The following is a 26,080-nucleotide window of genomic DNA, read 5'->3' as shown; positions in this document are numbered from 1 at the left end:
ACAGTACCATAAGGAAATCCTGAACACATGACCTGCAACCCTCCAGACCTGGAGTTCCTCACCTCTGCTTTAGTTGATCAATAGAACAAAAAACAAAGAACAAGAGGCGATCAATTAGGTCTATTTATTTTTTATTATGAATAAAAGTGCGGACAGGTGAGGGGAGTCAGACCCGGTATACATCACTACAGTCATCATGCACCAATTGTGCAAGGCATTAAAAAAGTCAAGATTGTGAATACATATGCACCCTCAAAATTACAATATAATCTGCATAGGGTATAAATTCATCAAGTATCCCTTACTGATTTACTGGGACTCGCTCATCCATACATGCACATATAGAGAGTACAATATTGTAGATTAATTGGAGATCACATGAACTACTCCAAGTTCAACCATGGACCTGTGCCAATATAACTCTAAATATCCTTTATATGGGAATCATATATAATAAAGGAATTCAAACATGATTCCAAGCACAGAGCACGGAGCAGTTCATGAGGATAGCACAATTATCTAATTAGTGGGCAAAAAATACATGCCTAGCAAAAAAATTAGGCTTCCATGTAATTCTTAAGGGATGATGGTAATAAGAGCAAAGGCTCAATATCCATAAACCATATGAACCGCTCCAGGTTCAGAACACGGAACACATGGCCAGAAATGCGAGACCATACTCCATAGATCACTATACCGAAAAGGCATCAATATAAGTCTCAATTATCCCCATATATATGGTGACCATAAAAATCACATAAATGGTTCCAGATACAAAAAAACCGGAGCAGTCAATGAAAATGGTGGCACATCCACACAGAATATCCTTCATTTGCTGTTGTAGTGTACAGAGGATAAATTGTATAGGATAGGGACACTATTCATGTGTAGATGATCATAATATCCCATGCTCAGCAATGGAATAAAAATTCCCATATAATGCTGAAATAATGATAATCACAAGGAACAGTGTTCAATACCCACACAATACAGAGATTGTAATTCCAAAGGTCCTCATCTGTACACAAGCAATTTCAAGAATTGTATATAATGAGATTACCGTTAGGTTTTTTCACGCTTGTGTCATGGAGCACATGGCACTCCATGAACCCGTGGCAGTATAGTGTCCACCAATCACTCATATAGTGCACAAAGCACGAGCATCGCCCAGAACCAGATATGCAGAAGCAGGTACATATAGTAAATAATAAACAACAATTCAAGACTTACATGTTACTTAAAGATGACAATGACTGCAGTGGAATGCGCCCAATGCGCATTTCGGTGTAAACCTTCGTCAGGGGGCGTGAACAAACACGGAGGAAGTGAGGTAATTATAGGCCACCGCTCTCTTCGATTGGGCAGTAAAATGACGCACATGGGGCCGGTCAACCGGAAGTCCCGCCCCACAGGCGCGTCATGGATACACGAACGCCGGGAAACCCGGCGTCCAGGTAGCCATAGAGACGCGGCTGAGAGCGCGAGAATCCCAGACAGGCCGTGCATGCGTACACTGCGACAATACGGAGAGAGAAAAAGATATAAAGATATGGTTTCTCTGCAGGCCAAATATCAAGATTAGAGCATAATAAACAACCGAATGGTATATATTGTCACCACATATTGCAATATAAATGTTATAACGAATTGCAGGAATGAAGGTATAATAGACTCAGTACTCTAACATCTCAGATTGGGATTACCACATAATATAGCTGAACAGCAACCCGCTGCACAGAATCACACCAATATAATAAAGATTACATGAACACCCCATGACAAAACCATCAGAGACCTCCGACAGGATGACAAAAAAGGGGGGGCTCTTTGATGTTCATACAAATAGTGTGATCATGTGCAGCAGCCCGCAGCACCGCATATCCGATAAAGAGATCTATACAAATTCATACAGATAATATGACTGTGCATAGCAGCCCATAACACTAGATGTCCCAAAGGGAGAACAAGAGAGATAACCAATGACCTCTCTCAGACATAGAAAGTACTTATCCATAGGAAGAATACAATTACACACAACAACCTGCAAGTATGTCACAATTACAGTATATATTAATAATATACAAAATTTATTAAGGAGACAAAATAACACTCGTTGAACATCTTCATTCGTATATAATCCAACGAAGAATTCCTAGTATCCATTTTCCATATCAGCATTATATACACAGGAAACCAAAATGGAAACAGGTGGCCTAAAGGATTATAAAAAGGTAAGTTAAAAACAATTTAAAACAAAAGGAGAAACTGGACTTTATAAAAAAGGAACAAATCTCATATGCTCATTGAGACCATGGGGCTGAACAGTACGCAGACGCCAGATCCACCGTGTCTCCAATTGTCCCAATCTCTGACTAACCCGACCACCCCGTATATCTATATCCAGCATGTCAATTCCACGAATCATGAATTTCCCAGAATCAGATCCGTGGAATAATTTGAAATGCTTGGGAATTGTTTTGAGGGTGTTTACGTCACTAACATCCCGAGCAGCCTCAATTCCCAAAATGTGTTCGCGCACGCGAACCTTCAATTGGCGTGTCGTGAGACCAATATAGATTTTCGGGCAGGGACAAATACCATAATATATCACACATTTAGACTGACAAGTAATTCTCTTCAGAATTTTAAAGGTCTTTGTAGCTGAAGAATTACTAAATATGTCAGTGCGTGATACATTAGGACAAGCTACACATTTGTCGCAAGGAAAGCTCCCGCCCTTAATTGGTGGATTTTTGAAAAGCAATTGTTGTGAGGGATTGGGATCATGGAGACTACGGACAAGGAAATCCTTGAGGTTCTTGGCTCTGCGCACTGTAATTTGTGGTTGATGGGGTAAAATCTTAGCCAGAATAGAATCGGCTTGTAAGATAGGCCAAGACTTCATCAACACTTGTCGAATCGCATTATGTTCGGAACAGTAATCAGTGATAAATCTGACTGATGTCACATTCTTGCTGGGTTTCATGGAATACAGCAAATCGTTTCGAACTGAATATTTTGCACGATGATATGCATGTTTAATAGTACGTTTGCTGTATCCCCTCTCAGCAAAACGCTTGGTTAACTCAACAGACTGTTTCTCAAAATCACTGTCGTTAGAACACAACCTGCGAATACGCAGGAATTGTCCGACAGGTACGGACTTGATCATATATGGCGGATGAAAAGAGGATGCATGGAGTAATGTGTTGGTGGCTGTGACTTTCCGATATAAATCGGTCTGTAGAAAATCCTCAGAGTCCCTATATACCAAAACATCAAGAAATGCCACGGAATCCGAAGAATATTGGTGAGTAAGAAAAATGTTGCGACCGTTGGAGTTCATCTCTTGAATAAACAACAAAAGAAAATCAGAAGTCCCCTGCCAGATTAAGAAAATATCGTCGATGTACCGCGTCCACAGGAGGATACGGCCCATCGACGAGGAACAATCTGGCAGGGGGAGGTCCCTCTCCCACAGCCCCAGGAACAGATTAGCGTACGCGGGCGCAAAAGAAGCGCCCATCGCTGTACCCTGGAGCTGCAGGTAAAAGGACCCCTTAAAAACAAAGAAATTATGTGTTAGAGAGAACTCCAACAGTCGCAACAACAACTCAACAAATTGTGGAGACAGTTGCGTTGTATTGAGATAGAATTTCACTGCCTCGATTCCGTCGGCATGTCGGATGCTGGTATACAGCGACTCTACATCACAGCACACCAACAATGAATCGCTGCCAATATATAGACCATCAATCCGTTTGAGAAATTCTCCAGTATCCTGAATATAAGAAGGAAGATTCCTTACAAGAGGCTGGAGTTGATAGTCGAGCCATCTGTTGATGTTTTCCAAGAAATTACCGTTCCCGGAGATAATGGGACGACCAGGGGGCACTGATGCATTTTTGTGCAACTTCGGTAACAAATAAAGGGTTGCAATCCTAGGTTCAGGTGTAATTAACGCCGACGCCAACTCGGGAGAGATAACACCGTCATTTTGGGCATGTAATAAAATACACTTGAGTTCATCAATGTATTTAGAGAGGGGATTGAATGTTAACTTCTGATAGCATGTCTTATCACGCAATTGGCGAAATGCCTCCCTCTCGTAAGCAGATATAGGCCAAATGACGATGTTCCCCCCCTTGTCGGCCGGCTTTATAGTCACGTCTGATATCTGCTGCAGCTCCTTAAGGCGTATGCGTTCCGCCCTAGAAAGATTATCATTCCTGATCGTGCTAGGCAACTTTTCGAATTCTTTAGTCACCACCTGCACAAACAAATCAATATTTGTGCAGGAGGAGAGGGGAATGGATTTTTTTGAACAAGGTTTGATACAAGCTGGTATCTTACCTCCCTCTCCCGCTTTATGTTCCAGTTCTAATTCGGACAATGTGGCTAAAGCCGCTTGTTCTTTTTCTGCGGGAAATAACAAGCGAGATGTTTCATCACAAAAATGTCGTTTAAACAATAATGCTCTAGCAAAATTATGAAGATCTTTAATGGCAGAAAAGGTCTGAAATCCAGCCACAGGGGAGAATGACAAACCTTTGGCCAGCAGGGACAAATCAGCTTCACTAAATGTATGTGAACTAAGGTTAATCACCTTGTTATCATTAGTTTGGTTGAATCCCTTAGATTTCTTATTCCATTGATTTTGATATCGTGGACGGCCACCGGTCCCATATGTGGTTCCAGACCTTGTGCTAGAATCAGAAGTGTCGGATAATTCACTCAATGATTGAATATTAGATTGAGCTGATGGACGTCTACCTCCATCTTGATCCGTTCGAGATTTGCGCCAAAAATACATTTTATTATCAGCAGCATCTTTTTGATCACGCTTGAATTTTTTTAGATGAACATCTCTGATTTGCTTAACCAATGATTCTACCTTTTTCTTAGCCTCAGAGTCGTATTTCTCAGCACGGTCAGGAGGACACTCGGCGCGGAAGGCAACCTGCTTCTGATCAATCATAAGATCAATCTTGGCAATGTTATTAGTATTAAATTCAATAAGGAGCCGCATAAGATTAGCAGAACAGACATTACAGAAGTCTTCCCATTTAGAGATGAAATCTTGGTCATCAACCACAAATGATGGCGTTACTCGGATCCTAAGACCCCTTGGTATGAGTTTATTATTCACATATTTCTCCAAAAGTAATCTACTCCACCACAAACGAGTACGTTTGCTGATCAAGGTGACGATTTCGGAGAAAAGAAGATCCGTATTAGGTTCACTACAGATTACATCCGTTTGAGACTGCCCAAACACCTGTTCGGCTTGATCAAGCCATGCTTTAGTTGATCAATGTGTGATTGCTGTAGGGCAGCACCCGACACCTCGGATGATCAGCTGTTCTTAATGTTGGCCAGATTTGCTGTTATGAAGGTGCTCCATCTTGTATGTAGTGATAGCGGCTAGATACTGCACATCACGCCCTCCAGCCATCACACATTGATTACCTATAGTAAGGCCAGGCCATCAATGTTAGTCAGGACAACCTCTATACATTTGTTTTATGTGCAATACTACCTCAATGACATTTATTGTCACTTAACTGTTAAAAAAGTTGGTATGTAACTAGTGTTGCATTGCCATATTGTGTTCCACTTGCTGGGATTTGTAGTGCTGTGCACCACCAGCAGAAGTTGGACCCATGCTATGTTAGCATTTAAACATTTCTGTTCCAGGTTGTGTTGAAATAAACTGATTTTGCTATTCAGTATCCTATGCTTCCATATTTTGGTGTGCGTACAGTATGTGTGTACAATGTGTGTATGTATGTGTGTCCTTTGTGTTCAGTATGTACAGTGTGTGTTGCACATATAGTGACAGGCAGCACAGTAATTGCAACTCGCCTTTATTTTCAGGAATTATAATCTTTTGTAGGAGTGACACATATCAGAGCACTGACTAATGTAGAAAGGACATGTACAAAAAACACCACATAAAAGAGGAGTGAGGGCCCTGTCCAGAAGAGCTGACAATCTGAGGAAACGGAAACAATAATGCTAAAAACTGTTTTTACTGCTTCACTAGATACATACAAGGGTGTAGAATGAGGTTCCCAATGTACAGGGGAGGTTCTGTATCATCACAAGGTGTAGCAGAGGTTTTTTTTTAAAAAAAGAGCAGTTTTTTGAGCCGAAAGAGCCGATTCTTTTTGGTGAGCCGAACCGAATGAGCCGGCTCATCAAAAAGAGCCGGACTGCCCATCACTAGAACCTTCAGCTTTCAGCTCCACACTAGAATACACACACTGGGAGAAAAAGGAGGAACATCCTGTCTGTGAATGAGGACCTTTTTTTTTAACTTTGTTAACATCTGAACAATATGCATGCATTGCAGACATAAAATCACATCACATTAAACAAACAATAGTTGTTGCAATACATACAGATCAATATGCATTAGGCCAACAATTTAAAATAGCGTAGCAAAAATGGGCAGGTGTGTAGAATTCACAGGTGCTGTAGCTTGCTGGTCAGCAAAGGAACACTAAGTTAGTATCCCAGACAATTTTAATATGCCACTAAAAGTGTCAGCACTGTTTGCAATTAAAATTGCGTAGCAAAAATGGGCAGGTGTGTAGAATTCACAGGTGCTGTAGCTAGCTGGTCAGCAACGGAACACTAAGTTAGTATCCCAGACAATTTTAGTATGCCACTAAAAGTGTCAGGAAAGATTTTTTTCGGTCGGCTATAGCGCTTCAGGAACCATTTGCTGATATTTAAATGTTGTATTTTTATTTTTTATTGTTGAGCTCCTTTTAATACAACACGTTTCAGCAATCAAATATGCTTTCATCAGGTAAAACAGGAGCAATGTTTAAAACTTCTTATATCTTTAGTATGCCACTAAAAGTCATCACTGTTTGCAATTAAAATTGCATAGCAAAAATGGGCAGGTGTGTAGAATGCACAGGTGCTGTAGGTAGCTGGTCAGCAAAGGAAGCCTCACTTTCTATCCTTGCCAATGAAACAATGCCCCAAGGAATTGCCTGAGCTGATGTAGCCAGACTCTGTGATATAAACCCCTGCACAGCGTTGGCACAGACCTGCCTAGCAACAATGGCTATGAACGGCTGTAATGCAGCCCTGAAAAGGACTGAAATTACAAGTAATCCCTAATCCCTAAAGCGCTGTGTAGATTGCACTGCATGTCTATAGCGCACACAGCAGCAGCAGCGGGAGCGGTGACTGTCACCCACCCGCAGCAGACAGATAATGGCGGCGATGGGGAAAATGGCCGTGTCTTATAAGGCAAGGACATGTGACACGCACAGCCTATGACACATGCCCTGCTCGTCTAGCAAAAATCCACTTTGCTGTGTGTGTGATTTGCTGACAGCCTGGCCCGTCCCACTGTACGCGCGGTTAGGAGAAAAAAAAAACAATTGGCGATCGCCATTCTTTCAGCACTCAGCAGCAGCACTGATCCCCATCCCCCCCGCACACTATACGCTGAATTTTGATAATATAACAATTCACAGTGACTCACACTATTACAGTGAAAAGCCAGCTAGTAACTAGCTATGCTTTTTGGTGCTCGAACCATTCTCGAATGTAACTCGAACTGCCGAACTTTTAGCAAATCGTTCGACTTCGTCGAACGACTCGAACACCCCCCAAAATCACTCGAACATGAAATTGGCGAACCTCGAACATTGCTCATTTCTACTGGTGAGCAGCTTTAGCCCTAACACAAACTCTGCATTTCCGGAAACATTCATCAACATCCTTACTAGAGTCCTGCCTCCAAAAGGATCTAAAATAGCTCTTAAAGGAGCAGAATATGGAATCACACACTTCTATAAGAAGATCTGTGCTTAACGAGAATGGTAGAAAAGGTTTGTTCACACGCATTAACCCTGGTGCACTATCCTGAGCCTCCTAAGTGTGCTGTCTGAAATGCATCTCCAGAGCACCTACCACCGTCCCTTCACTAAGAATCTTAACTGAATTTTCATCCATCGTCTCCAGAATAAAGCTTCATGACAAAGTATCAACCTTAACATTCTTAGATCCAGGGAGTTAAGTCACAGAGAAGTTAAACCAGGCAAAAAAAGCAACCATTGGGCCTGTCTCATGTTGACACATTTGGCGGTGTCAACATACAACAGATAAATATCGGTCATCTTATGTTTAGCCTCTCTAACCAAAGTGGTCATTCCTCAAATGCTTTCTTAATTGCTTGAAGCTCTCGGTCCCCAATAGTATAGTTAGACTCAGCTTGTGAGAACTTCTGTGTAAAAAAAGCACAATAAATCAGGTAAACATCTTTCTTTTGTGAGTAAACTGTAGCTATCCCCACAAAACAGGCATCTACCTTGATCACAAATGGCAAATAAACCTCGGGTGGAAACCCAATAATGAAACCAAATGATCTAAAAAATGTACCTGTTGAATCTCAAATTGACATTTCTCTAGTTTGGCAAATAATTTGAAGAACTTGTCTAACATGCTTTTGCTGCTCCTCATGAGAATATGAGTAGAGTTGAGCGCGGTTCTAGGTTCGAGGTTCTCCAGTTCTAGGCTCGAGTGATTTTGGGGGCTGTTCGAGATCGAACTAGAACTCGAGCTTTTTGCAAAAGCTCGATAGTTCTAGATACGTTCGAGAACGGTTCTAGCAGCAAAAAGCAGGGCTTTTTACAGCTACAGTGTGCAGGAGCCATCGCTGGCAGCCTGCCAGAAGCTGGTAACCAAGATAAACATCGGGTATCCAACCAAAGCGCTTTGGTTAGTAACCCGATGTTTATCCTAGTTACATGCAGGAAGCCCACACTTCCCTGCTCAGCTCGCTCCGCCCCCTCCTGCCCGCGGCATGTACATATACATACACACACACCCACACACACACACACACACACACACACACATGGTCCCGCTCGACTTACTGCGGTGATGAAGTCCCGCCATCCCGACCTCAGCGCTGTCACTGTCCTTCATGGCCGCCGCTTGTCACATCACCTTCTCTCGCTTCCGACCCGAGACTGACTAGCAGTGACGTCACTGGCCTCTCGCGATGCTTGGTGTGAAGGTGCCGGTCATTGAACTCAGTGACAGGTGCTGTCAGTGTGCTGGAGATCAGCGCAGGTAATGTACCTCGCTGACAGCAGCACTTGTCATCCCCTGCAGTGACCTGGGCTGACCCATTGATGTTAGCTCAGGTCACTGCACTGCTCTCCCAGCCAATGGGGAACATCCTGCTCTTCATTGACTGGGACAGTGTGGATCGTCATGGCAACCCCTTGGATTACACCAGACCTGGATTTGTTTTTCTTTCTAATAAATTGGTTAAAGAGGGAATGTGGGGAGTGTTTTTTCAAATAAAAATGTGTTTGTCGTCTATTTTTTTTTATTACTGACTGGGTTGGTGATGTCGGGTATCTGATAGACGCCTGACCTCACCAACCCCAGGGCTTGATGCCAGGTGACATTACACATCTGGTATTAACCCCATATATTACCCCGTTTGCCACCGCACCAGGGCGCGGGATGAGCTGGGGCGAAGCACCAGGATTGGCGCATCTAATGGATGCGCCACTTCTGGGGCGGCTGCGGCCTGCTATTTTTAGGCTGGGGAGAGTCCAATAACCATGGACCTCCTTAGTCTGAGAATATCAGACCCCAGCTGTCTGCTTTACCTTGGCTGGTGATCCAATTTTGGGGGGACCCCTACGTGTTTTTTTTTTTTAATTATTTATTTAATTTAAAATAACAGCGTGGGGTGCCCTCAGTTTTGGATTACCAGCCAAGGTGAGGTTGCCAGCTGTGGCCTGCAGGCTGCAGCTGTCTGCTTTACCCTAGCTGGCTACAAAAATAGGGGGAACCCTACGTCATTTTTTTTTTCATTTTTTTGGCTAAATACAAAGCTAAGCACCCCTTAGTGCCACATGAAAGGCACCAAAGGGTGCAAAATTACAAAATGCAGGAGAGTGGGACATTATGTGTCTTTCTGCCATTATAATGACAGAAAAGACTGATATGAAGTGTACAAGCACAAGAAAATCACCAGAGCGCTCTACGCTGTGAAAAGCAGTAGAAAATGGCACTGGAGTGAACATGTGACCGCCTCATGTAGGATGAAGCTATGGATCCTGGGTAAATTTATGCATTTACCCTCATTCAGTTTTTTTGCAGTACACAAAAAAAACGGAAGGCACACGGATGACAAACAGATGACATACGGACCGTCTACGGAACGAAAACGGATGCCACACGGATGCACCCGTGAAAAAAAACGGACTGTTTTTTGCAGACCGCAAAAATGGATCGGTCGTGTTAATGTAGCCTTATTCTGATCTGCCGTTTATAAACAGCAGGCAGAAATAAGTGAATAACACCCCCCAGCGTCAGAAAATCTCCGGGGTTTCAGGGCTAGCTGAGACCCTGGAGATCATGATTCAGGACGGTTTTTCCGGTCCCCACTCACGTGATCACAGGTATACAGCGTATACCGATTATCACGTTACAGTAAATGACAGCGCCGGTAAAAAATTATTTATCTCCCATCTGGCATGAACAAACACTTCTCCACTTCTTCTCCACTTCTCCACTTCTCCACTTTTTCTCCACTTTTTCTCCACTTTTTCTCCATTTTTTCTCCACTTTTTCTACATTTTTTCTCCACTTTTTCTCCACTTTTTCTCCACTTTTTCTCCACTTTTTCTCCACTTTTTCTCCACTTTTTCTCCACTTTTTCTCCACTTTTTCTACATTTTTTCTCCACTTTTTCTCTCCACTTTTTCTCCATTTTTTCTCCACTTTTTCTCCACTTTTTCTCCACTTTTTCTACTTTTTTTCTCCACTTTTTCTCCACTTTTTCTCCATTTTTTCTCCACTTTTTCTCCACTTTTTCTCCACTTTTTCTACATTTTTTCTCCACTTTTTCTCTCCACTTTTTCTCCATTTTTTCTCCACTTTTTCTCCACTTTTTCTCCACTTTTTCTACTTTTTTTCTCCACTTTTTCTCCACTTTTTCTCCATTTTTTCTCCACTTTTTCTCCACTTTTTCTCCACTTTTTCTCCACTTTTTCTCCACATTTTTTCTCCACTTTTTCTCCACTTTTTCTACATTTTTTCTCCACTTTTTCTCCATTTTTTCTCCACTTTTTCTCCACTTTTTCTCCATTTTTTCTCCACTTTTTCTCCACTTTTTCTCCACTTTTTCTCCACTTTTTCTCCATTTTTTCTCCACTTTTTCTCCACTTTTTCTCCACTTTTTCTACATTTTTTCTCCACTTTTTCTCCACTTTTTCTCCACTTTTTCTCCACTTTTTCTCCATTTTTTCTCCACTTTTTCTCCACTTTTTCTCCACTTTTTCTCCACTTTTTCTCCACTTTTTCTCCATTTTTTCTCCACTTTTTCTCCACTTTTTCTCCACTTTTTCTACATTTTTTCTCCACTTTTTCTCCACTTTTTCTCTATTTTTTCTCCACTTTTTCTCCACTTTTTCTACATTTTTTCTCCACTTTTTCTCCACGTTTTCTACAATTTTTCTCCATTTTTTCTCCACTTTTTATCCACTTTTTCTACTTTTTTTCTCCACTTTTTCTCCACTTTTTCTCCATTTTTTCTCCACTTTTTCTCCACTTTTTCTCCACTTTTTCTCCACATTTTTTCTCCACTTTTTCTACACTTTTTCTACACTTTTTCTACATTTTTTCTCCACTTTTTCTCCATTTTTTCTCCACTTTTTCTCCACTTTTTCTCCACTTTTTCTACATTTTTTCTCCACTTTTTCTCCACTTTTTCTCCACTTTCTACTTTTTTTCTCCACTTTTTCTCCACTTTTTCTCCATTTTTTCTCCACTTTTTCTCCACTTTTTCTCCACTTTTTCTCCACATTTTTTCTCCACTTTTTCTCCACTTTTTCTACACTTTTTCTACATTTTTTCTCCACTTTTTCTCCATTTTTTCTCCACTTTTTCTCCACTTTTTCTACATTTTTTCTCCACTTTTTCTCAACTTTTTCTCCACTTTTTCTCCATTTTTCCTCCACTTTTTCTCCACTTTTTCTCCATTTTTTCTCCACTTTTTCTCCACTTTTTCTCCATTTTTTCTCCACTTTTTCTCCACTTTTTCTCCACTTTTTCTCCATTTTTTCTCCACTTTTTCTCCACTTTTTCTACATTTTTTCTCCACTTTTTCTCCACTTTTTCTCCACTTTTTCTCCGTTCTTTTTCTATGGTCGGTCTACCCATTAACTCTGCCATGCATAGTGTAGCTCTACACCTACTGCACATGTTACTTTATGATTGACATCTCTTTCGTACCAGAGCTGTCTAAGCCTACTCTGACCCCATATTTGTCATTACTATATTGTCCTTGTACTGTATTATGACATTTGTATCATGTGTTTCATTTCTTGCTGTGTTGCAAATTTTTTGCTGCATCCCAATTGTACCTCTACATTGTTCGAGTTTATGTTATTGTTCTCTCACTCTTATGTGATACTGATTATTGTCATTTTTCATGATTACATGCAGATAAGTCCAATCTGACGAAGGCTCAGGCCGAAACGTCATTTGTAACTTGTAACATATATGCTTATGAAAAATTTTTTTTTCTTAATACGGACCAATAAAGAGTGATTTTGCATTACTATCCGTTGTGACTTACTGACTTAGTCTGGGAGATTTAGAGTGCCGAGGTTTCTCACTAATTTTATCTATTATTACCTCTGAGCACCTATATACCAGTGAGCAGAGCTTCCTCTACAGTAGTTCTCCTGATTAGGCATGCCCTTACCTCATGAGCAGGGCATTGCAGCTTTGGTAGCAACCATTACGACATGGACTCTGCTGCTGTGGACCCGGGGAGAGTGAGTGCAGATTCATTGCACCCACACTCCTCACATGAAGGGTCCGCACTCCTAGAAAATGGGGGATACGTTCCCTGAGTGTCTCCCCCCCATATTCTAGACGGTCCAGAGTCTTCGTGGGACCCCTTTATTTTTTTTCTTACAATAAATTGGTGAAAGAGGAAATGTTTTGGGGACTGTTTTTTCAAATAAATTTCTTTTGTCGATTTTTTGTTTTTGTTAGTACTGACAGTTTATGATGTTGGGTATCTAATAGACGCCATGACATCACAAACTGCTGGGCTTGATCTCAGGTGACTTTACAGCTAGTATCAACCCGATTTATTACCCCGTTTGCCACTGCACCAGGGCACGGGATGAGCTGGGGTGAATCGCCAGGATTGGCGCATCTAGTGGATGCGCCACGTCTGGGGTGCCTGCGGCCTGCTATTTTTAGGCTGTGAAGGCCCAATAACTATGGACTTTCCCACCCTGAGAATACCAGACCACAGCTGTCCGCTTTACCTTGGCTGGTGATCCAATTTGGAGGGGACCCTACTTTTTTTGTGTAATTATTAATATTTATAAAATAATTATAAAAAAAGAGCCTGGGGGGACCTCCACATTGGATCCCCAACCACGGTAAAGCTGCCAGCTGTGGTTTTCAGGCTACAAACGTCTGCTTTACCCTAGCTGGCTATCAAAAATGGGGGGACCCAACGTCATTTTTTTTTAACTATTTTTTAAATAGAAAAAATTAATGGGCTTCCCTGTATTTTGATTGCCAACCAAGGTAACGACAGGCAGATGGGGGTGGCAACCCATAGCTGTCTGCTTTATCTGCGCTGAGAATCAAAAATACCGCGGAGCGCTATGTCATTTTTTTTAAAGATTTATTTTTACAGCACTGTGATGTCCAGCAATCAAAATACAGGGAAGCCCATTTTGTTTTTAGTTATTTAAATAAATAATTAAAAAAAATATATATGGGCTCCCGCTGCATTTTTTGTATTGCTAGCTAAGGGTAATCCAAGCAGCTACTGGCTGCTAACCCCCACTGCTTGGTGTTACCTTCACTGGCAATGGAAAATCCAGGGAAGCATTTTTTATTTTTTTTGCCAAAAAACTACAAAAAAAGGACGTGAGCTTCGCCATATTTTTGTATGCTAGCCAGGTACAGCATGCAGCTACGGGCTGCCTCCAACCCCCAGTTGCCTATTTGTACCCGGCTGGGAACCAAAAATATAGGGAAGCCCTTTTTTTTTTAATTATTTCACTTATTTCATGAAATAATTAAAAAACAAATGACGTGGGCTTCGCCCCATTTTTGAGTCCAGCCGGGTACAACTAGGCAGCTGGGGATTGGAATCCGCAGCACAGGTTAGCCCGAGGTTTCTGGGCGCCTCTGCTGCGAATTTCAGTCCGCAGCCGTCCCAGAAAATGGCGCTCTCATAGAAGCGCCATCATCTGGCGCTGTATCTAACTCTTCCAACAGCCCTGGAGCCGGGTGGCTTGTTGGGTAATCATGAGTTAATGCTGGCTCTGTTTTACCAGCCAGTATTAAGCCAGAGATTCTTAATGTCAGGCACGTTTGACCCGGCCATTAAGAATCTCCAATAAAGGGTTAAAAAAAAGACACCACACAGAGAAAAAATACTTTAATAGAAATAAATACACAGACACATTAGAGACTCCATCTTTATTACCCCCTGTCAGCCCAATAAATCCCCAATAAACCAGCGCTGATAAGAGGTTTTTAATAGAGGCTTAAATTATAAGCAGCAATTTCAGCGTTCCAAGTGCCTTTAAATGAATTTGAAGAAACTGCACTTCAGGATTGTAGTGAGGATTGTAGTGAGGATGAGGTGCCCCAGCCCAATACTTGATGGGCTGGGGCACCTCATCCTCACTACAATCCTCACTAGTGTAGTAGTAGTGACGATTGTAGTGAGGATGAGGTGCATCAGCCCATCATGGGCTGGGGCACCTCATCCTCACTACAATCCTCACTAGTGTAGTAGTAGTGACGATTGTAGTGAGGATGAGGTGCACCAGCCCATCATGGGCTGGGGCACCTCATCCTCACTACAATCCTCACTAGTGTAGTAGTAGTGACGATTGTAGTGAGGATGAGGTGCACCAGCCCATCATGGGCTGGGGCACCTCATCCTCACTACAATCCTCACTAGTGTAGTAGTAGTGACGATTGTAGTGAGGATGAGGTGCACCAGCCCATCATGGGCTGGGGCACCTCATCCTCACTACAATCCTCACTACAATCGGGAAGCAGCGTGCAGCCTTCATTCCGTGAGTGATCAGTGCTGCTAGCGGTAACAGCGGTAACGCTGACAGACGCGTTACTATAGCAATGGTGCTCCCGGAGCCGCGGTTAGCGGTGACGTCATCGCTAACTGCGTTGCTATGGCAACGGTGATCTCCGTTAATGACCGGCTGTGTCAGCCGGTCCCTAACGGAATGGGGAGTCGACCGTGTGCTAGAGCATATCGCACATGGCGATACACAAATGTGCACCGTGTACCGGAGAGATGCACTTGCAGGTCCTACATGACGTGTCATAGTCATGTGACCAGTCTGTAGCCAATGAGATAATAGCCACGTGACTGGTCACATGGCTATTTTGACGTCACGATAGGTCCTGCTTCTCTGCTGGCAGTGCCGGTCACCGGGAGGATTCAGCGATCATCGGATGGAATAGCGGCAGGACACAGAGTGCAGGAGGGATCGCGGGGACCGGTAAGTGTTATGGCAATGTTTATTAACTGTTTGTGTACATTTATCATGCATTTTTATGTGTTTGTGATTGCCTCCCATTATAGCCTATTGGTTCGAGTTCGGTTCGTCGAACGTTCGACGAACCGAACTCGAACGGGACCCCCGTTCGGCGAACCGACCTTGAGCCGAACCGCGACCGGTTCGCTCATCTCTAAATATGAGTAAATCAATATGTTATCCAAATAAATTACAAGAAATCTACCTATCAGAGTACACAAATTATCATTAATTAAGTTCTGGAAAACCATCAGAGCATTAGTCAGCCCAAACAGCAACACCAAATTTTCAACATGACCCTCGAGTGTATTGAACACGGTTTTCCACTCATCACCTTTCCAAATATGTATCAGGTTATGTGTCCACCTTAGATCAAGTTTAGGTTTTGGCTCCAGCTAGTTGATTAAACAAGTCAGATATAAGAGGTAAAGGATATGGATGCAAACCTCTTTTTTTCATAACAAAGAAAAACCTCACTGCTATTGCAGTGGTGGATGGCCGTATATGCCCCTTGGCCATACTATATCTGTTTTTGGAAGGGAGTGATTAAACAATCAAGATTTAGGCATTTTGCCACCTGGTATGAACTCAGTTGTGCAATCATATGACCTTTGTGTCTCAGAAAACACATCCTCAAAATCCTGAATAAATCCAGGAAGATGAGATCTCACAGTTGCCAAGGTCTTGTGGAGAGCAGCTAGGGCAGGCAGTAGTACTCATGTGTACAAGGGTTGCTAGGCCGCAGCGCAGTCGTTCGGTAATGCCTTGCATCCCGGTTGCCACTCCACTGCAGGGACGCTTTCGCCACAGTCCATTCTTCCACTGAGTCAATGAATCCGACACAGGTTCACTTCTTTTAAACAGCAGAACTTTACTTGCATTCACTACAGGGGTACTTTCAACTTGCATAACACGGGCACCGCTTCTGACCCCGACAGAGTTCCCTCCAGACTATATTCCATCATTACATTTACTGTCTGAGTGTTTTGTTGGCACCTGAGTCCCTTAGCCACTCAGTCCCACCCATATGGATTTAACTGTTGTTATTGAAGGAGCTAATTTCGACAGCACTTCTCCATGCGTGCTTCTGGCCAAGACCTATTCTTTTCCTTTAAGAGCCCACTGACCTTCTGTCTTCAGTGAAATTCGTTGGGTTTTCAAACCAGGAAAGATGGGCGCCACCCCGACCGACCGGACTCAATCCCTCTTTTGGGGACGCAGTGTCAACAGTCCTCTTAAGAGCATGGCCCCGTGTGTCCGGTGTCAAAGGATTGACCCTTAGGATCTTTTATAATCAAATCTTTGGCTTGCTTGTTATCTTTTTCTCCTACTGAGGACTGTCCTGCTCTCCTCCTACATCCTGCTTATTTGTACCCTGATCCCCTCCTTTCACTTAACCTCTTCTTGCCTAAGGGTGTCAGGAAAGCAGTCACAGGGCCACCTTGCCACCTTGTGGCCATCTACCACAATACACAACACAGACCAATACATTTTGCGAACCTTCCTGCATGCCGGCCACTTCTGCAGGGGTGGCGTAACCTTGACCCCTCATACACTTGGATAATCAATTGGAATAACAAAAGTTTCCCTGAGACTTAAGGCCCCTTTACACACTGCAGCATCGCTAATGATATCGCTGTAATGTCACTGGTTTTGTGACGTAAAAGCGACCTCCCCAGCGACATTGCAGTGTGTGGCACGCATCAGCGACCAGGCCCCACCTGTGAGGTCGCTGATCGCTACAAATCTTTTAGGATCATTGGTCCTTAGTTTCCCGCTGCGCAGCATGCATCGGTGTGATTGACACCGTTACAATGACATCGTTAGCGACTTAGCCCGTAGGCGTGCTATAGCATTCCCTACCAGCGAGGCCGTTCTGCAGGTCCGGGATCGCTGGAAAGTCTCTAAACGCTGCTGCGTCGTTGGCCAGATCTGCCTGTTTGACAGCTCACCAGAGACTGTTTAGAGACTTTCCAGCGATCCCGGCCAGGTCGGGATCGCTGGTGGGATCGCTAGAAAGTCTCAGTGTGTAAAGGGGCCTTTAATCTCCTGGGTCACCCAATTGATGGTAGGATTGTGTTTAACCAACCAGGGCATGTCTAACACCAGTATAGCAGGTAAAGAAGGAAGGACCAAGAGTCAAATTAATTATGTGTGTAAATCAGCCATGCACACATTCTTGATCTAGAAGCAACATGACTTTGAGCCAAGGGAGAATTATCAATCGCTGACACTTGATTAGAATACCTGAGAGTAGAAGCACTGTATGCACGTTCAACAATGAACTCATTGTCAATGAGATTAAGGGAGAGCCTAAAGGTACCGTCACACTAAGCGATGCTCCAGCGATCCCACCAGCAACCTGACCTGGCAGGGATCGCTGGAGCGTCGCTACACGGGTTGCTGGTGAGCTGTCACACAGGCAGATCTCACCAGCATCCAGTGACCAGCCCCCAGCCAGCAGCGACGCGTGGAAGCGATGCTGCGCTTGGTAACTAAGCTAAATATCGGGTAACCAACACGATATTTACCTTGGTTACCAGCGCACACCGCTTAGCGCTGGCTCCCTGCACTCCTAGCCAGAGTATACATCGGGTTAATTACCCGATGTGTAGTCTGGCTATGTGTGCAGGGAGCAGGGACTGACAGCGTGAGAGCGGCGGACGCTGGTAACGAAGGTAAATATCGGGTAACCAAGGAAAGGGCTTCTTGGCTACCCGATATTTACATTGGTTACCAGCGTCCGCAGAAGCTGGTTCCCTGCTCATTGCACATGTCGCGGGCGGAGGAGGGGACGCCGCGCTCTCCCTCTGCTCGGGTCTGGCTGCCGCTGCGGCTGCTGCGGCCTGCTGCTGCTGCTCGGTGGCTCGAGCGATGGGCCGGATCCCGGGGACTCGAGCGGCGCTCCTTGCCCGTGAGTGAAAGGGGATTGGATTTGGGGATTGTTTATTGTCCGTGATGCCACCCACGGTTGTGGTGATTGTATGGACACCACCGCTGCTCTGTATGGGGATCCCGGGAGCGGTGACAGGGAGCAGCAAAGTTGTTGGTTCTCCCCTCCGTGGGTAGGGGGTAGTTGTCCCGGGGCCCAGTGATGAGGTGGGTGATGCAGGGCTTGGTGGGGTGCAGGGACGCGGGGGCAGCGCTGTGCCTCACGGCACTGTGGTACTCACTCAGCCTGAGACGATGACACAGTTCTCGGTAAAACACACGGCTGGAAAGACGGTTCCCACGGACGGCTGCACTTGCTTTTCCCCAGTAGTTGACGGTGACGGTCCCTTTTCCTGCACCTAAGATGATGATGGTTGCGATGGGTTCCCACCGGTAACCCGCTCCCCGGCTTGGATATGGGCCGGAGGAGTCCTACTTTGCCCGCAGGCGCTGGCCCTGAGAAACTGGTGCCCTGGCGGTGGCGGTGTCTCTCTCCAACGGTTGGACGGTTGCCTTCAATCGGGACTTGGTTGTTGGGAGACCCAGAGGTCCCCTTCACTAACGGATTTGGCAAATTCACGGCGACTCCTAGCCTTGCCGGGATCCGAAAGGCCCCTGCCACTGGTGCTGACTGCTCTTCGTATACCGCTCCGGTACCGCCGGGCCACCACCCGTCCGCGGTCCTTCCAGCAACCTCCAAGCAGTCTCCCCTGCAGACAGTCACCGCCGTCTGCTAACCTTGCTGTCTCAGTCCGGGGCACACACCTGGACCAGCTTCAGGCTTTACAAACTGTCACTTTCTGTCACTCTTAAGCCTGCTTTACATGGTACGATCGATTGTGCGATTTCACAATCGATCGTACCCGCCCCCGTCCTTTCTGCGTCACGGGCAAATCGCTGCCCGTGTCGCACAAAGTCAGTAACCCCCGTCACACATACTTACCTCTCGTGCGACCTCGCTGTGGGCGGCGAACGTCCACTTCCTGAAGTGGGAGGGACGTTTGGCGTCACAGCGACGTCACACGGCCGCCGGCCAATAGAAGCGGAGGGGCGGAGATGAGCAGGATGTAAACATCCCGCCCACCTCCTTCCTTCCACATAGAGCCGGCGGCGGCCGCGGGAGGCAGGTGAGCTGGTCATCGTTCCCGTGGTGTCACACGGAGCGGCGTGTGCTACCACGGAAACGATGATCAACCAAATTAAACGATATTATGGAACCTAACGAGCAGTACCCGACTCACGATTTGTGAGCGATACTGCGTCGCTAGGAGGTGTCACACAGGCCGGCATCGCCAGCGATGCCGGATGTGCGTCACAAAAACCGTGACCCCGACGATCTATCGCACGATAGATTGTCTGGTGTAAAGCAGCCTTTACTCTTCTAAACTGAACTTGCTTCCTCTCACTTTCACTTCCCTCACTTGACTGCCTGGTTTTCCCGCCTCCAGGGCTGTGAACTCCTCGGTGAGCAGAGCCAACCGCCTGGCCCACCCCCTGGTGTGAACATCAGCCCCTGGAGGAAGGCAACAAGGATTTTAGGTTAGCCTTGGTGTTCCTAGCTGGGGTGTAGGGTGTGGTGGTGTTATGACCTGTGACCCCTGGCTTGCCCAGGGCGTCACATTCCCCCTTAGCAAAATGCAGACCGTCCGCGGGCTGCCCGTCCAACACCGGTTTTATTTTCTGTAAAGATATATATAAAAAAAAAGAATAACACAATACAATTTATGACATCATCCCACATCGGGAGGTTCGGTTCTTAAACGTTGTAAACATTTTAAACGGTTGCGGCTGCCGCTCTCTCCCACCCAAGTAACCTAGCCCTGATGCTGCCCCTAAAACCCAGGCAGCACCCCTTGACCCCAGTCCTGCACAAGTTACCCGAGCGGGATCTGTCCTTCCCCTCCAGAGGGTAGCCACCGGTTCCTGTGGTGGCTAGGCCCCAGCCTGCTCCACTGCGGGCCCTCCCTCCAACCTGTCTCTCCGGAGGCGGTAACGATTAGCTGCAACAATATATTTTTATTTACAACCCACTTAACGTTTGTGGTTGCCCTGCAAGTTCACGGGCTTGTCCATAGGAGTTCCTATGCAGCTAGATGGTCCCCACGGGGACAACAATGCCGGCAACGGCCGGTTCCCAATCACGGTAGACAATCAGGTTACTTTCACGGTAATCATTTTCTCATTTTTGCAAAACTTTTTAAAACCTTGCCGGGATCCGAAAGGTCCCTGCCACTGGTGCTGACTGCTCTTCGTATACCGCTCCGGTACCGCCGGGCCACCACCCGTCCGCGGTCCTTCCAGCAACCTCCAAGCAGTCTCCCCTGCAGACAGTCACCGCCGTCTGCTGACCTTGCTGTCTCAGTCCGGGGCACACACCCGGACCAGCTTCAGGCTTTACAAACTGTCACTTTCTGTCACTCTTACTCTTCTAAACTGAACTTGCTTCCTCTCACTTTCACTTCCCTCACTTGACTGCCTGGTTTTCCCGCCTCCAGGGCTGTGAACTCCTTGGTGGGCGGCTGGCCCACCCCCTGGTGTGGACATCAGCCCCTGGAGGAAGGCAACAAGGATTTTAGGTTAGCCTTGGTGTTCCTAGCTGGGGTGTACGGTTTGGTGGTGTTATGACCTGTGACCCCTGGCTTGCCCAGGGCGTCACACACATTCAGTTGTTGCTCTCTCGCTGTCACACACAGCGATGTGTGCTTCACAGCGGGAGAGCAATAACTAAAAAATGGTCTAGAACATTCAGCAACAACCAGCGACCTCACAGCAGGGGCGAGGTTGTAGCTGGATGTCACACACAGCAACATCGCTAGCAAGTTGTGCCTTGGCAGCGATGTTGCTAGCGATGTTGCTTAGTGAGACGTGGCCTTAAATTTAGAAATGCAGAGGTGACAATAAACCCAGATTTAGTACTCAAAGAAACTTTTAAGAAAACCCAGATGCATGCATGAGAGATTAAAACTCTTAGAAACTGTGGCATTACACCTAATCCTTGTTGTTTTTTCTTAAAATGAGAGAGGCCTGTAATTGACATCATAGGTAGACCAGAACTGTGGGAAACAAAATGAGAAAACAAATCCAGAAAATCACCTTGTCTGATTTGGCAACATTTTTTTTGAAAATTATGGTGGAAAATAAGTAGACCTGGATAAGATGACCTGGACGACGACTATCTTGACATCTTACCATGTCTACCTTGCCACAATAGAGAAGGAGGAGGAGTCCATGCCTGTGATAGAGAAGGCAGTTCATAGAACTCAGGTGACAGAAAGCTCTCAGTCATATGATGGAACCTGAAGATGGGAGTGTTTTCCGTCTTACAACAGCTAACAAGGGACAGCTAATCGTGAAGGGAATCGTGTGGTTTAGAGTGAATTATGTAGACAAGACATCGGCACAAAAGGAGTGGTGCTTGTGGATCACCCCAAAGGAGTGGAATGAACGTGACCCCTGGGATGAACATATTATGGGATCTGGATCACCATCTGTTCGCTAAAGAAGGGCCGTGGTACTGGAAAAAAAAACTACAACCCACTGGCCAAATTAGACTATGGTGAGAAGCTGCATCTTTCGGAAAAATCACCCCAACCGGTTGACCTGTGGTCCTGATCAAGGTTCTCTTACTTATGCATATGGCAGGGTCAAACAGGTCACCATACTTGGCAAACCTGAACATCATTACTTGACCTCTAGGTGCCATAACAACTATCATCTTCCTGTGATCGCATTGCAGGAGCGCCAACGGAGTGATAGTGGGACCCCCTTCCTCTCACTAGCTTCTAAATGCCACAGTTGCTATTTGTTTATGTGATATAGAGGACTAAACAGGAAGCAATGGTGCTGATACCGCAGGAGCTGGGCTATCAGTTGCTGTGCCTGTATAATCACCTGGCTGTAGCAGTGCGTCCTTTTGCAGGAACTCCCTGCAAAATATCACATTCCAGTAAATACAATGTTAGGAAAGGATTAAAGTAACAATGTACACAAAAAAGAAATAATGCCTAAGTACCCGTAAAACTAATAATGACTCCTTACTGCCCCAATTAAAGTAAAAATGTTCCAGATTTTAAAAAAAATAAGGTCCCCTGAGTGCCATCTTCAGAGCTAATAATTCCCCTGAGCAGGGCCATACAAAAGAAGTCATTGACCCCACAGCAAAAGTCCTAATTTTTCCTCCTCGGCCTCCCCCAATCAAAAAAACAAAAATTCCATACAAGTTTGGGTCATGGCACATAGATGCAGTAAATGGCATACTTCCTAATTTTTTAAGACAGGGAGAAAGTCATGAGTTGTTGTACCTACAAAGTGTACGTACTGAAGCCTCAGCTATGGTACCCCTCCATGGCCCTAATAGAGAATGATGCCCCCAAAATGTCCACTCCTCTGGCAGCTGTGAGACTGTGACCGGGGTTATCTATGACGGCCGGTATGTCTCGCCCCGGTTGTGCTCACTCCATGATGGAAAGTAAATCCACTCTAGGGTTAATGCTGTTTCCCTACAGGCTTAAGGAAGGGTTAAATGGAAACAGGAACAAGGGCAGGTGTGCCGGGTGTGAGGGAGTGAACAGAACTCCCTGAGTCCTCTGCTGGAGAGGCACATGTATATTGTTGTGGACTTTTGTTTGGACATTAAACCGTGTGCTGTGAACCTTAATGCCTGGATCCCGTGTCTTCTGCTGCGCAGCCGACCACGCTACCTCACACAGCCCACTCCACACAGTATGATGCCCCTACATCTTCCCCCATGCAGTACGACCCACCTGGAACACACATCACACAGTACAATGCCACCACTCCCTCCCACACAGTATGATGTCCCCACAGTCCCCTACAATATGATACCCCCACAAACAGTATGATCCCCGGCACAACTTCCTCCACACAGTATGCTTCCTCCACAGTCTCCCTACACAGTCTGATGACCTTTTTATCTTGTAAGGTGCAAGCCACAGGATTGAACTTAATTGGCATGATGTTGTGCTGACACAGTTCAAATTAGTGGTCACTGGTGATCCGGCACATCACTCAAGAAGTATGAACCAGAGCCCTTAAGCTATCGACACCTAGGGTGGTGTCACACACAGCGACGACGACAACGACGTCGCTGCTACGTCACCATTTTCTGTGACGTTGCAGCGACGTCCCGTTACTGTCGCTGTGTGTGACATCCAGCAACGACCTGGCCCCTGCTGTGAGGTCGCCGGTCGTTGCTGAATGTCCAGCTTCATTTTTTGGTCATCACTCTCCCGCTGTGACGCACACATCGCTGTGTGTGACAGCGAGAGAGCGACGAAATGAAGCGAGCAGGGAGCAGGAGCCGGCGTCTGGCAGCTGCGGTAAGCTGTAACCAGGGTAAACATCGGGTAACCAAGGGAAGACCTTTCCCTGGTTACCCGATATTTACCTTCGTTACCAGCGTCCGCCCTCGCTGCCAGTGCCGGCTCCCTGCTCTCTGCACATGTAGCTGCAGTACACATTGGGTAATTAACCCGATGTGTACTGTAGCTAGGAGTGCAGGGAGCCAGCGCTAAGCAGTGTGCGCGACTCCCTGCTCTCTGCACATGTAGCACAGCGACGCGTGTCGTTATGATCGCTGCTGCTTCTGCTGTGTTTAACAGCTAAGCAGCGATCATAACAGCGACTTACAAGGTCGCTGTTGCATCACAGAAAATGGTGACATAACAGCGATCATAACAGCGACATACAAGGTCGCTGTTGCGTCACAGAAAATGGTGACGTAACAGCGACGTCGTTGTCGCTGTCGCTATGTGTGAACCCAGCTTTAATCTAGCGACACTACTGAAATTTCTGATAAATCTGGACAGTGCCAGTTTCTTATGACATTTATTTAAGTTAATTATACCTAGATACGTCACATAAACTGGATATCCTTTTATGTTCAACCAGTTTGATTGAGCTGCAATGTGTATTAGTATGTAAAAAATCTTTTTCTCTTGTAGGTAAGAGGTCTTGCTTGGGAGAACAACTTGCCAGGATGGAACTGTTCCTGTTTTTTACTACCTTTTTACAGCAACTTACTTTTGAGATTCCAAGTGACCAACCTCGCCCAAGAGAAGATCCTATCTATGCTTTTACACTAAGTCCTCAACCCTACAATATTCGTGTTGTATCTAGGGTGTAACTTTCAAACCATGAGATCTGAAATATATTACATCACTGCACTCGCCTTTTTAATTCCCTATACATATACATATAGAATGGGATTTCATCTGTATAATCTTATTAGAGATGAACAAATCCATTTGATGCAAATCAGACCTGGTGGAATTCGAATACTTTACAATAAAGTTTGCGTGAATTTCAATAACATGTCTACCAACATTTTACACAAAGTAAAAGATTGCATGTGTCAGAGAGGCCTCACATGACCCAGGTGTACCCATATGGGGTTCCCTATAAGGTTGAAGGTATCACATTGCATTGTATAGCAAAGTATATCAAGATACCCAATAATAACCTGTATAAAAGCAGAGGCTGCGAATTCAGCAGCGATTAAACCTTGTGACAGAATCGCTATAGCAAATTTGTGAATGACACTGTGTTTGTATGGATAGAGAAACTTACTGCATACTATAGCTTATAGAGACAGACTAAGAACTAACTCTGTTCGAAACGCGTCCTCTCACCTGTGTTCCTATGAATTCATGATGGAAATTTTTTTTTAACTTGAACATGAAATAAAGAAAGAATGAATTTTTAGCCTATTTTGGACCAGATTGAAGCAGACAGATTTTCCTATGGCCTGCAACACACATTCGTGCCGCCGGTATGTGTTTGGGACTTTTTGACACGTACCGGCGGCACGAACACACGGGCACCAATGTTACCCTATGGTAACAGGCACACACACACGTAAAGCCACACGGAACATGTGTCCGTGTGGTTTGTACGTCTGTGCGTTTTTTAACACGGATGACATGTCTGCGTTTCACCGGCATCTTGCAGACACGGACCCACTAAAGTCAATGGGTCCGTGTCTGCACGTACGTGACACGGACGTGTGTTTTCCGTACGGTCCGTGTGTTTTGTTTTTTTTTATAAATGCTGAAACGGCTCAAGACACACGGACTGCACACGGACTGCACACGGACATGGCACGTACGTATCTCACGCATACACGGACATTCAACACGCACGCATGGCAAGCATACGCCATCACACTGATGTCACACGTACCGGAGAAATGGACATCCAAAACGGAATACAAACCCAAAAACGGACCGCGAGACACGCACGTGTTTTTTGCGCACGTGTGTTTCAGGCCTAAAAGAGCAAGGTCAGTATAAACGTGGTAAAGGGAAATTTCCTGACATAAATTGTACTGTGTGGTTGCTTTCATTTTTTGCCTCACTGTTGGACTGGTCTCACAATAATCTAGTAAATTTGGGTTGATATTATTCTTTCATTAGTGAAGTCATTGACAACAGTTTGCATCCACACATCACCAAAACGAAACACCTTGGCCTTTTAAGCCCGCTTTACACACTACAATATATCTTACGATATGTCGGCGGGGTCACGTC

At 45.1% G+C, this 26,080-nt stretch overlaps 1 protein-coding gene across 2 annotated transcripts in view; it reads left to right on the top strand.

The window, feature by feature from the left end:
• LOC142249913 (cytochrome P450 2D17-like) overlaps positions 1-25,291 on the top strand; it is a 173,230-nt gene extending 147,939 nt beyond the window's left edge. For both annotated transcript variants that reach the window (XM_075321890.1, XM_075321891.1), the window contains one exon: positions 24,497-25,291. In XM_075321890.1, the coding sequence (XP_075178005.1) occupies positions 24,497-24,678 (182 nt within the window). In that variant the 3' untranslated portion in view covers positions 24,679-25,291. The remainder of the gene's footprint in view (positions 1-24,496) is intronic.
• The last annotated feature ends 789 nt before the right edge of the window (positions 25,292-26,080 follow it).

Source organism: Anomaloglossus baeobatrachus, chromosome 8 (assembly GCF_048569485.1).
Source record: "Anomaloglossus baeobatrachus isolate aAnoBae1 chromosome 8, aAnoBae1.hap1, whole genome shotgun sequence".
NCBI lineage: Eukaryota > Metazoa > Chordata > Amphibia > Anura > Aromobatidae > Anomaloglossus > Anomaloglossus baeobatrachus.
Note: the sequence above shows the minus strand (reverse complement) of the source record. Positions and strands in the feature narration are given on the sequence as shown.